The sequence below is a fragment of the Nyctibius grandis genome, chromosome 29 (genome assembly GCF_013368605.1).
Source record: "Nyctibius grandis isolate bNycGra1 chromosome 29, bNycGra1.pri, whole genome shotgun sequence".
Classification (NCBI taxonomy): domain Eukaryota; kingdom Metazoa; phylum Chordata; class Aves; order Nyctibiiformes; family Nyctibiidae; genus Nyctibius; species Nyctibius grandis.
Genome location: NC_090686.1, coordinates 1,263,687 through 1,275,102, shown reverse-complemented (window position 1 = coordinate 1,275,102; position 11,416 = coordinate 1,263,687). Strand labels below are relative to the sequence as shown.

At 69.3% G+C, this 11,416-nt stretch overlaps 1 protein-coding gene across 1 annotated transcript; it reads right to left on the bottom strand.

Moving 5' to 3' along the window:
- Nucleotides 1-331: 331 nt before the first annotated feature.
- Nucleotides 332-7,236, bottom strand: CAMKV (CaM kinase like vesicle associated). The gene is made up of 11 exons (XM_068419918.1): nt 7,167-7,236; nt 4,225-4,333; nt 2,958-3,089; nt 2,802-2,876; nt 2,579-2,717; nt 2,378-2,498; nt 1,929-2,004; nt 1,713-1,849; nt 1,553-1,631; nt 1,392-1,479; nt 332-1,196 (listed from the first exon to the last, which is right to left on the bottom strand). Exons 2-11 carry the CDS (start codon nt 4,317-4,319, stop codon nt 912-914), a joined length of 1,227 nt encoding a protein of 408 aa, XP_068276019.1. The 5' UTR covers nt 4,320-4,333; nt 7,167-7,236; the 3' UTR covers nt 332-911.
- Nucleotides 7,237-11,416: the final 4,180 nt, after the last annotated feature.

The window sequence follows — 11,416 nt, the reverse complement described above, 5'->3', positions numbered from 1 at the left end:
CCGCGCCCCCGGGTCCCCCCGCCCGCCGCGCCCGTGTACCCTGAAGCCTAACGATGGCAGCCGGGCCGCGAAGCTCCTTCCCCGGGACGGGGCGGCCGGGCCAAGCAGCCGCAGGACCCCGCCGCCCTCACCACCTCCCGCTTCCAGCCTGCCCCGCCCCGCTCCGCCCTGGCCGGAGCCGCGCCGGGTGCTGCCGGCGCGGGGGGCAGCAGGTCCCGGCCCCCACAGAGAGACAGGGCAGGCGGCGCTGGTGCTGTCTCAGTTTGTCCTCAGCGGGGTCTTTATTTGCCAGAGATGCAGCGCGGGGGGCGCCGGCGGCAGCCGCGGGCAGAGCCGGCCCTGCAGGCATGCAGCTGCGGGGGGGGGGGCGGGGGGAAGCGGGGACCGGGGAGCACGCGGGGGGCATTCGGGATCCTCCAGACACGACGCGTGGGGGCCGTGTGGCTGCCCCCGGTGGGGGGGGCCGTGCTCCTCACCCCCTGCATCGCGCGCCCCCGGGACGGAGCGGGGGTGCCGGGTCCTCTGCCCGCGGGGGCCCCCCCCCGTCCCACGCCACCTCACCGGCAGCCCCGCACATGCACGCGTGTCCCGGAAGGGCCCCGCGCAACGCCCCCCCCGCCCCAGACCCCTGCGGGGCGTGCGGCTGGGGGGGCTGCCCCGTATCTCTGGGCATCCCCGGGGGGGGGGACAGCAGCAGGGGACAGACTGAGAGAGCGGGTGGGGGACAGACCGACCGGCAAAGCCACCGGGGGGGCCGGGGGGGGCCGGGGAGGACGGGCTCCATGCAGGGCTCTGCCCCGCGGCCGGCTCTCCGTCGGGGCACGTAGAAAAGGGGGTGCAGGCGGGGGTGCGGGGGGGGGGGGACCATGCCGGGGGCTATGTACAGGGCGGGGGCGCGGGGCCGCCGCCGCTCAGCCGGTCTGCTCGCTGGGGGACTCGGTGGCGGCGGCGGTGGCGGCGGTGGCAGCCCCGTCTCCGTTACACGTGGTGGCGGGCGGCGTGCCGGGGGCCGGGGGCTGCGCTTCGGTGGGCGGCGGGCTGGGGGCCGCAGTGTCCGTGGCGGCGGTGGCGGCGGTGGTGGTGGCAGTGGCGGTGGTGGCAGTGGTGGTGGCGGTGGTGGTGGCCGGTGCCTGGGCTGTCTCCGTCTGCTCGGGCGCCCGCAGGCGTTTCATGAGCGTGGTCACGCGCACGGCTTTCTGCGGGGGCAGAGGCGGGGGGCCGTGGGGCGCGGGCGCTCCCCTGTCCCCGGGCCCCTCACCGGGGCGTCGGGTCTCTCACCAGGGATGCCTGCTGGGGGCTTGCGGGGTCGCAGGGCCTGGCAGCCCCCCCGAGGCTGGGAGGAATGGGCTCGGCTGAGAGGGGAAACTGAGGCACGGGGCGCCCGCACTCACCTTCCACTTGGCCCGGGCAAAGTTCTTCTCGATCTGGGCGCAGACGCCGTCCTTGATGTTCTTGTCGGAGGCGGCATTGCCGGAGATCCTGGGGAGGTGGGGAGGGGTGAGTGGCCCCCGCCAGCCCCCCTGGCCCCCCATCCAGCCCCGCCGCCCCTCACCACTCGTGGGAGATGGCCTCCTCCGCCGTAATCCGCTGGTCCTGCTCCACCTCCATCAGGCGCGTCACCAGCTCCTTGGCTGGGGGCACAGGGGGAGGAAGTCAGCACCAGCGGGGGGACAATGTGGGACCCCGTGTCCCCCCTCCAGCGTGGGGCTCACCCGCCTGCGAGATGTCATCCCAGTATGGCGGGTCGAACTCGTAGTCCCCGGCCAGGATTTTGCGGAAGAGGTTCTTGTCGTGGTTCTCGTAGTCTTCCTCATCCGCCTCCTCATAGAAGGGGGGGTTCCCCGAGAGGCTGGGGGACAGGGCGGGGGGCTCAGCCCAGCCTCCAACCCCCAGCCCCCCCGCCTCCCCGGCCCTCACCCCGCACTCACAGGATGTACATGATGACACCGATGGCCCAGCAGTCCACCGGCCGCCCGTACCGCTGCCGCCCCACCACCTCCGGAGCTGCAAGGGACAGGAGAGCGGCCCTGCCCCGGGGTCCCCAGCCCCCCGGCCCCTCACCCCTGGGGTGATGGGGAGCAGGAGGGACCCACCAGGAGCACCCAGGATCGGCCCCCGGTGTGATGGGGAGTGCAAGGGACCCACTGGGAGCACCCAGGATCAGCCCCCAGGGCGATGGGAAGCAGGAGGGACCTGCTGGGAGCACCCAAGATCAGCCCCTGCCATGATGGGGAATGGCAGGGATGTGCCAGGAGCACCCGTGACCATCAGGAGGGACCCAATGGGAGCCCCCAGGGCCAGTCCCTGGGGTGGCGGGGAGCATCAGGGACCTGCAGCACCACCCACCCCTGTGTGCCCGCCTGGCTGCCTGGCTCACCCAGGTACTCAGGAGTGCCGCAGGGCTCCTTGATGAGCCCGTTCTCCAGCTTGGCCAGGTGGAAGTCACTGATGACGATCTTGGAGTTCTTCAGGCGGTTATAGTAGACCAGGTTCTCCAGCTGCCGGCGCAGGGGCCGTGAGCACCGGGGCCGGGGGCACGCCAGCATCCACGGGTGTTCCCACCCCCTCAACCACCCACCTTGAGGTTCCTGTGGACGATCTTGAGCGAGTGCAGGTAGGCGACGGCCTCCAGCACCTGCCGGATGACGTTGCTGGTGTCCCTCTCCGAGTAGTAACCCTGGTCCAGGATCCAGTCGAAGACCTCCCGGCCAGTGGCCCTGCCGACAGCAGCTCTGATGAGACCCCCCCGCCACGGTGGGGGGCACCCCCAGCCACACCCCCCCCGTGCCACCCAAACTTACAGCTCCAGGAAGATGAAATACTCCTTGCGGGTGATGTAGACGTCCACCAGCTGCAGGATGTTGGGGTGCTTCACCCTGTGGAGAGACGGGGAGGGTGAGCGGGGCGGTCCCTGCTCTGCCCGGCAGCACAGGCCCCCCCACAGCCCTGGCACTCACATTTTGAGGATGATGATCTCGTTTTTGGCCGCCTTCCGCACCTTCCGCCCATCACGCTTCAGAAACTTCTTGCAGGTGTACAGCTTCCCCGTCGTCTTCTCCTTGGCCCGGAAGATTTCACAGAACTCCTCCCTGGAAGGGTGCCCGCAGCCGTCACCCCCCCGCCCTGGGGACCACCAAGCTTGGGGCGCTCGGGTGGTCCCCAAGCCCACCAGCATCCACCCCATCCCTGCAGCGAGGGGAGATGCCGCGGGGATGGATGGAGCTGCGGCTAAAAACCTCCCCAGAGCAGAAAGGGGAAAAAAAAAAAGGGCAGTGAGAAGGAATCAATGGGGAATAAGTAAATTGATAGGGAAGGGGGAAAAATTTGCTGATTAAAAAGCCCCCTCCCCACACAGCCGGGGTAGGACCCGCTGTGCCGAGGGGAACAGCAGCACGCCCCGACATCGATGCGAGCGCCACGGTCGGGAGGAAAGAAGGGGAGACGCGGCGGCTGCCCGGGGATGCTGCGATGTGTCTGTTCTATCATTAACGGTGCTCGAGCCCATCGGCCGAGCAGGAGCCGCGGGGGAGCCCGTGGGGGGCACTGGGCACCGTTCCGGCAAAGCCTTTGGCTCTCCAACCCCCCCGGCCGCGCCGAAATCCTCATGCCCGCTGCCCTGGGTGCAGGGGAACTGGGACCCACGGATGCCCAGAGGATGGAGCAAAGCTCTGAGAGCACCCAGAAAGGTCCCCGCTGCCACCCAGCGTCACCTGGCCACGTGTGACCTGCAACCAAGCTGTCCCGGTGCTTTGGAGGCCAGCGGAAAAATTTTTGGCCTGTGTTTTGGGGTCAAACCGCTCCCAGTGGGTCTGAGGGCTTCATTCTGTGGAGCGTTTCCTAACGGGTCCCCCAGCGCGGCAATAGAAGTTGGGGCGAAGCAGCTCCGCTGCCCCCCAAATGCCACCCGCCCTTCCCTGTGCCGGAGCAGAGCCCTCCTGCTTCCCGCAGCGCTCGGGGCAGCCGGGACCGTGCAGGATTGCTGCAGTCCCTGCGGAGCTTGGGGGGAGATGTGGGGGATACGGGGAAACCTGGCTGCCCTCCTCGGAGCCAGCGGCGGATACCCCCAGCCACGGGGACTAATTAGGGGACGGCACCAAATGCACCCTGCCGGGGACCGGCACCCTGAAAGCCCCCGTGGGCAGCATCGTACCACTCCTCAGCCTGGGGCACGGAGGTGGTTGGGGTCCCCGGGGCACCGCTGTGGTTGGGGAGGGACCAACTCACGTTTTGATGACCTGGCCCAGGTCATATCTGTCGGTCACCTCGGACGGCTGGTTATAATCTTTCTTGTCTCCCAGCGTCACGCAGCCAAACGGCATCGCAGGGCCCAGTGCTGGTAGGGCAGGGAGAGATGGTGAGCGCCCCGGCACTGCCTGCCCCCCTGGAGCCGCACCAGCCCCCCCCGAGCTGCGCTAATTAACGTAAAACCTGACGAAGCGCCGTGGCTGCTCATGCTCCCCGGCTGCCGCAAGCTGCCATGTGCCCAGCCCCACCGATGGGCGGCCATCCCCGTGGCGTCCGGCTGCTCTGCCTGGGCTTGGGCCATCGGCGCGGCCCCAATCTGGCTCCGCCGGCCCTCGTTTGCGGATCGTTAATGAATTATTAATCAGTCAGGGCTAGCGCAGAGCCCGGAGCACCCGCTGGGGAGGCAAGCGGAGGCGAATGCACCCTTTCCCGTTCCTCAGCCCGGTTTTGCCCCGCGGTGACATTTCTGTAGCCGGGGCTGCCCCAGGCAGAGCACTGTCGCGCACCGTCACATGTGCAGCGAGTTACACCAGCCTCAGCTCCCCGTCCCTTACAGCCCCAGCAGCCCCACTGCAGCACCGGGCAGGTGGGCACTGCGGTTCGGTGGTGCCGGCCCTCCTGCCCCCGGCAGCGGGCAGGACACGGGCCCCGCCACGCACTGGCTCCTCCAGCCCTTTAGGAACGACGTTTTGCCCCTTGCTTTCCTGCCAGGAACCCTTCAAAACCCCACCCTGCTCGGAAGCTTCCCAGCAAAAAATTGGTCCCATAAAGTGTATTTTTCCCCTTTCCCAGCCTGTTGCCAGGAGGAAGTTTCAACTGACGTTATTTTCTGATGGCTCAGAAGGAGAAAGGGCTCCCCAGGCACCCCCAGACCTCTTGGACGGCCCCGAGCGGGACCTCACGATGGGATGCTGGCACGATGCTGAAGGCACCCATCGCCTGCTGCTAAAGCTCCTGAAACACCACGCTGCAACATGCCAGCCTCGCCGTGCCGTGCCGGCAGCGCCGGGAGCCCGGTGGTAAGGGCCGCGGGCAGGATGGCAGCGCGGGATGCGGGAGCCGGCATCGCGGGTACCCAAGCGCCGAGCCTGTTGCTATGGCGATGGGAGCTGGAGATGCAGAAAGCGGCACATCCTTCGGGGGGGGCAGGGACAGGCAGCACCCCGCAGCACCCGACCCACCGGCGGGTGCATGGCCCCGTCACCGTTGCACCGGCCCCGGGAGGAGGGTGGTCCAGCCCGCAGCACCCAGGGCGTGCACCTAAGCGCTCCCTGGGGTGATTGACCCTAAATCTGGGTGGGACGTGGGTGCAGCAAGATGGGGCATGGGGGGATGCTCCTTCCTGCCTCCAGCCCTCGCGGCTGACCTGCTGCCGTGCCTGCCTGAGCAATGCCCGCAGGATGGGTGCTCCTGCTGGGAAAGCCCATGCTGGGCAAGAACACCCATCCCCATCCTGCTCAGGGCGCACCCACTCCCAAAAGAGACGCAGAGCATCCATGGGACACCCTTTCCCACACCGCAGACTGGGTGACGCTTTCCAGCCCACACTCGGCTCATCCCAACAGCCTCCCCAGCAAACGTGCCCTGCCTGGCACCTCCGTGTCCCCGTGCCACGCGATGCCATGCCACCGTGCCCAGCCGAGGGGGACAAGCACTGTCCTGGCAGCCGCTGGTGTGGCGGCAGGCTCGGTGCTGCGGGCTGGCAGGGGCAAGGCTGGCCTGCGGGCGGGCAGGAATGCTGCCAGCACCGGCGGCGTGATGCCAAGATTAGCCGGGAAGGGGACCCGGGTGGGATGATATATCGGGATTTTATTGCTGTCTCTGCAAGCGCTCAGCTAATCTGTGCTCATAAAATTAGTTCCCGTTGGTTTAGCGAGGACCTATCCTGCTGTGGCTGAGCACTGGCGCTCTCCTCTGCCCCGGGCTGGCTCGGCGGTGCTCAGCACACCCAGCGGACCCCGCAAGGGATGCTGGCACCCAGCCTCACATTGGGAACAGCACCTGTGCCCCGCAGGTCAGAGCACCTCCGCCGTGGTAGAGGCTCCTGGGCAAGGGGTGGGTGAAGGGGTGAGCGCTCCCTCCCTGGGGTGCTGGTGGGGGGGAGAGCTGGGTGCTGCGCTGACACTGACATGCAACCAGCCCCCCCCCTCCCCTCCAAAGCATCTAATTTGGGAGCAGAAGCAACAGCGGGTGTAAGACAATAGCGGGGAAGTGGGTGGCCGGGTGCGGACGGCACCGAGGGATGACGCAGCCGCGCAGCCCTCGCCAGCGTGTCCCCCCCGAGCCCCCCAAACCCCAACTCTGCCCCACGGCGTGGGGTGCCACCGGCTTGTGCTCTATCTCCTGCCCCGCTTCCACCTGCAGCCACCCTGGACGTTTCCGTTTTTTTGGGGGGGGGATGTCCCACATCCCCCCTCATCGCTCTGCGGGGCCGGCACGGAGCCCACAGGGGCTGGGGGGCGGTGGGCTCCGTGCCGGCCCCGCGAGGATGCGGAGGTGCAGCACGGATCGCGCACCGCAGGGGAGGTTTCGATCGTGGCCGGCTCGGAGCGATGCGGCAGCGGGAAGGGAGCGGGTTGCGGGAAAAAGGAGCAGGGGACCAGGGAGGGGGATGCTCGGTGGTACCGGGGCAGGAGCAGCCCGGGAGGATGAGGAGGGAGGAGTGCGGGGGAACCGAATTGTGGCATCTCGCCGTGTCCGCGGTGCCCGTCGGGGCTCGGGGTGTGCGGGACGCGGCAGCGGGCAGCCGTCGGGGCGGACACGGGGTGACCCGGGCCACCGGGGCGGGGGGGAGAGCGGGGAGGGGGTGGGGGGCAGCCCCGGGTTAACAAGTGCCAAACCCCAGGAACGCTCCCACCCGCCCTCGCCCGCAGCACGGCACGGCTCGGCTCGGCTCGGGGCTGTCCCGGCGCCGCGCTCACCTGCACGCCTCTCCGACCGCAAAGGGGGGCCGCGGGCCGGGGCCGCTGCTCGGGGGGGGGGGCCGCACGCCCCTCCGGCCCTCCGGCCCTTCCGAGCGGGGCCGGTGCGGAGCCGAGCGGAGCCGAGCCGAGCCGAGCCGAGCGGAGCCGTCGGTCGGTCGCGGCGCGGCCCCGCGCGCCCGGCGCGGCAACTTGGGGGGGGCGGGACGGGACGGCGGGGCCCCGCCCCCCCTGACGTCACCGCGAACTTCGCTCCCCGCCCGTCGGGGCCAGCAGCGGCCCCCGCGGGGACGGGGCACGCGTGGCGCGGGGTCCCGGCGGGGCGGGGCGGCCGTGCCCCCCCGGGGAGCCCCCGCGCCGTGGGGAGGGCGGCGGAGCGGGGCCCTGCCGCACCTCGGGGACAGAGGGGCCCCACGGGACCCTGTGCCACCCCCCGCGTGGCAGCAGCTCCAGGGGCACACGGATACCCGCGAGTCCCGGGTGTGGATGTCCCCTGAGCCACCGCCTGCCCCTGCTGTCCCCAAACGAGCCCCTCGCCCCAGGGGTGGCCGCCCAAAGGGACGCTGTGCCCCACGGGCCGCATCCTGCCGAGCCCCGAGAGCCAGGACAGCCCCGGTGTCACAGCAGGCTACTCTGAGGTGGCAGGGACCAGAGTGAGATGTAAAACACCGGGGTGAGCTGGGGTCCCCTGGGCTGTGCCATGGCCACCGGCCCTGGGTGGGACGGGACAGGAGGGGAGGGGATGGCATGGAATGGGATGGGATGAAATGGGATGGATGGGATGGGATGGATGGGGTGGGATGGGACGGGACAGGGTGGAAAGGGATGGGAGCAGGTTATTAGCAGTGCTGGGCGTGGGCTCGGTGTCACAGGTATCTGTCCCTCAAGGGCACTGAGAGGCGCCGTGGGAAGGTGGACAGGCACACGGTCCTGCCTCCGCACCGTGATCCTGTGGGAACCAGACATCTTCCCTCGGCCTCCTTCCCCCAGCTGGGGGGCCAGCGGCCCCGCTCGCTCCCCCACGTGCAGGGATGGTCCGTGCCCTGCAGCCCGGGCCAAGGGGCAAGAAATTGACCACCCTGATACCTGTAACTCTGCCCACAGCCTGGGCTTGGCACCCAGCACAGCCCCGTGGGTGCAGCGGCGTCCCCAGCCCTGGAGCACCTCACTCCTCACAGAGCGCGTGTGCGGAGCATCCCCAACGGCTGTGTGCTGCGCGGTGGCATTTGCAGCCCATACGGTGCCGCTCCCGAGCTGCACCCCGCTCCCCTCCCTTCCCTTCCCACCCCTGCACCCCCCAGACCCCAGCTCCCCAAACCACCCGGCCTGGGCAGGGTCAGGCAGGGCACCCCGGCCACAGAGGGGGGACACCGGGGTCCCTTCCCCAAAGCCAGCATCTCCCCTCCGCGCACAGGGACACCGGCCAGCACCCCGAGGCGGAGGCAGCCCGGGGCACCCCCCGCACCCGTCCCCTGCGCAGCACCGAGCCCCGGGCCCACTGGCGCTGGGTAATTAACGGCGCATGAGAGCAGGGGAATTAGCAGGGCGCTGTAGTTTGAGCTTCTAATCAAGAGTTTAATCACAGCGGCTGGCAGCAGCCAGCGCCGTTATTAATGTTTGCACCTCGCGGGAGCCCGGAGCGTAACGCACCATCGCCCGGCTCGGGGCTGCCCGCAGCGCCCACGGCACGAGGCACGGGCCGGCGCTCCTCCGGCACCCCTCGGCCCAGCACCACCCTCCTGCCCCTGCCAGAACAGCCCCTGTCGCTGCCCACCCAGTCCCCTCCTGGCCCTGGCTCTGCCTGGGCTCTCGGGCCACCCCGTTGCCCTGTTTTGGGGTGATCAGCTCTGCTGAGCCCAACGGCGTTTGTTCCTGCTGCGCCCTGCCCCGCTGCCCCGTGCACCCATCACCCTGTGCACCCACTGTCCCGTGCACCCATCACCCTGTGCACCCACTGTCCCGTGCACCCATCACCCTGTGCACCCACCACCCCGTGCACCCACCACCCCATGCACCCACTACCCCATACACCCACCACCCTTCCCACCTCCCCGCCATGAGCCCAGAGCCGGGTGCGGGTGACACGGCCGGTCTGGGGTGACATTCCCCCCAGGACCCCTGCAGTGAGTGAGCCTGGGCTGCCTGAGGTGGGGCTGCCGGGGCTGGGGGCACCCGGCTGTACCCCTCTGCCTGGGGTGGGGGGACATGGGGTGGGGGACGCCTGGCCATACCCCTCTGCCCCAGGCGGGGTGGAGGGGGTGCGGGGCCAGCCTGGCCTGCCAGCCCGGTGCTGTGGGGCACGCGGTGGGGTGCGGTGGGGTGCGGGGGGGGGGGGGGGCGTGCAGCGTGTCCGTGACTCAAGCCCCACGTGGCACCGCATCCCTGCGTGCTCGCCATCGCCATGGCAACCGCCAGGCAATCAGCGGTAATTGCGTGCGTCGGCCCGGCAACGGGGCCAAATAACCCCCATCCCTCCTTCTGGGGGGCTGGGGGGGGGTGCGCAGAAAAAAGGGGTGCAGGCTCCCATGGCCGCCCCCAGCCCTGTATTGGGGTCAGCACCCCCGTGCCGGCAGTGCGGCCGCAGGGGCAGGCGGCGAGCGGGGAGCGGGGCAGCCCCGGCACGCCGAAGCCCTCGAAGAGCAGCTCGGGCGCCTTCTCCCCTTCACCCTGCCTGGGGGGGGTCAGTCACCAGAGAGACCTCCTGCATCACCCATGGCATCGGGATGTGGTTCCTCTTCCCACTGGAAGACCTTGGGGGTCCCCAGAGGCTCCCCAGGGTGGTACCTGGCCCCGAGAGGCTCTTGTGGCCGTAGGGACCAGGGCACGGGGAGGCTGGTCAGGGCGAGGAGTTTCACGTGCAAATCAAGGTGGCCTCCTCACTGGGAGATAACTGGCCCTGTGGAGAGGACTGGGGCTGGGGCTGGGACTGGGACTGGGATTGGGACCAAGACCGGGACCAGGATGTGGCTACCACTGGTCCTGAGCGGGTGCCAAGACAGGGCGAGCCTCCCCGGCTGAGGGCATGTTCTGTTTCAGGGGCAGAAAAAGGAGAAAAAGATGTTCTTTACGGGTTGGAAGGCTTCAGGCTAAAGAAAAGCTCCCTGTGGACCAGCAAAGCTGCTTGGGGGCCAGCAGAATTCCCCAAGGGCCACCAAAGCTCCCTGGGAGTCAGCACAACTCCCCAGAGACCACAAAAACTCCCCAGGGGTCAGCAGAGATGCTTGGGTGCCATCAGAAATCCCCGGGGCCACCAAAGCTCCCTGGGGGCCATCAGAGCTCTGCAGGGACACCAAAACTCCCTGGGGGCCAACAGAGCTCCACAGGGACCACCAAAGCTCTCCAGGGGCCAGCAGAGCTCCATAGGGACCACCAAAGCTGCCTGGGGGCCAGCAGAGCCCCAGAGGGGTGCAGAGGTGCCCTGGGCAGTGGGGAGGATGGGGGTGCCCAGGCTGGCTGCCGGGGCCGGGCACACAGCCCACCCGGGGTGCTGATGTGGCATAATTTTTGCTACGGTGGGGGTAACAGGGGGGCTGGTTGCCCACCCGGGCAGCACCCACTGCCTGCACCCGGCCTCAGCACCTGCTTTGCCCCGAGGAGCCCAAAACCGCTGCCAGCATGAGGTGCCATCGCGGTGGCACCGGCAATGCCATCGCAGCACGTCCCCGGGCGCTGCTGGCAGCGGGACCGTGCCCGGCTCTGCCTGTGCGCCCGCAGCCCCGGGCGCGGCCACTCATGTTTTATAGATGGCTCCGATTTTAATAATTAATCCCTGCTAACGACAGCACTTTCCCCAAATAAAACATTTAAAGTGCTGCGTGTGCAAGGCGCGTTGCCGGGGCGGGACGCCGGCCGCTCTGCCGCAGCCGTGGCGGGTGGGCACGGCATGGTGTGGCATGGCACAGCATGGCATGGCACAGCACAGCGTGGCACAGCGTGGCACAGCACAGCATGGCACGGCATGGCTTGGCACAGCGTGCCCGTACCTGAACCAGGTGCTCCACCGACCGTGCCCACCCACACAGCACCTTACGGTGCCGCTTACCCGGTACCCGCCCTTGGGTGCCCACCTGGGCAGCACCTCTGCAGTGCCCCCACCCCCCCGGGTGGGGCAGGGGTGCCGGGTGCCGTGTGCAATGCCACCCTGGGGGTCCCCCTGCCCGTCCCCCGTGCCGGCAGTGTGCGCAGCACCAGCACCCATCCCGGCTGGCCCCGGCGGGCAGGGCGGGCAGGGGTGGGTGCTCGCCAGCCCG

Bases quoted from the DNA above. Each gene is read 5' to 3' on its own strand.
- CAMKV (XM_068419918.1), bottom strand. From the start codon at position 4,319: ATGCCGTTTGGCTGCGTGACGCTGGGAGACAAGAAAGATTATAACCAG. The intron at 2,005-2,377 runs GTGAGCCAGGCA...TGTCCCTTGCAG, and splicing joins CGGCACTCCTGAGTACCTGG to CTCCGGAGGTGGTGGGGCGG. The intron at 1,480-1,552 runs GTGAGGGGCGGC...CCACCTCCCCAG, and splicing joins GAGGCCATCTCCCACGAGTG to GATCTCCGGCAATGCCGCCT.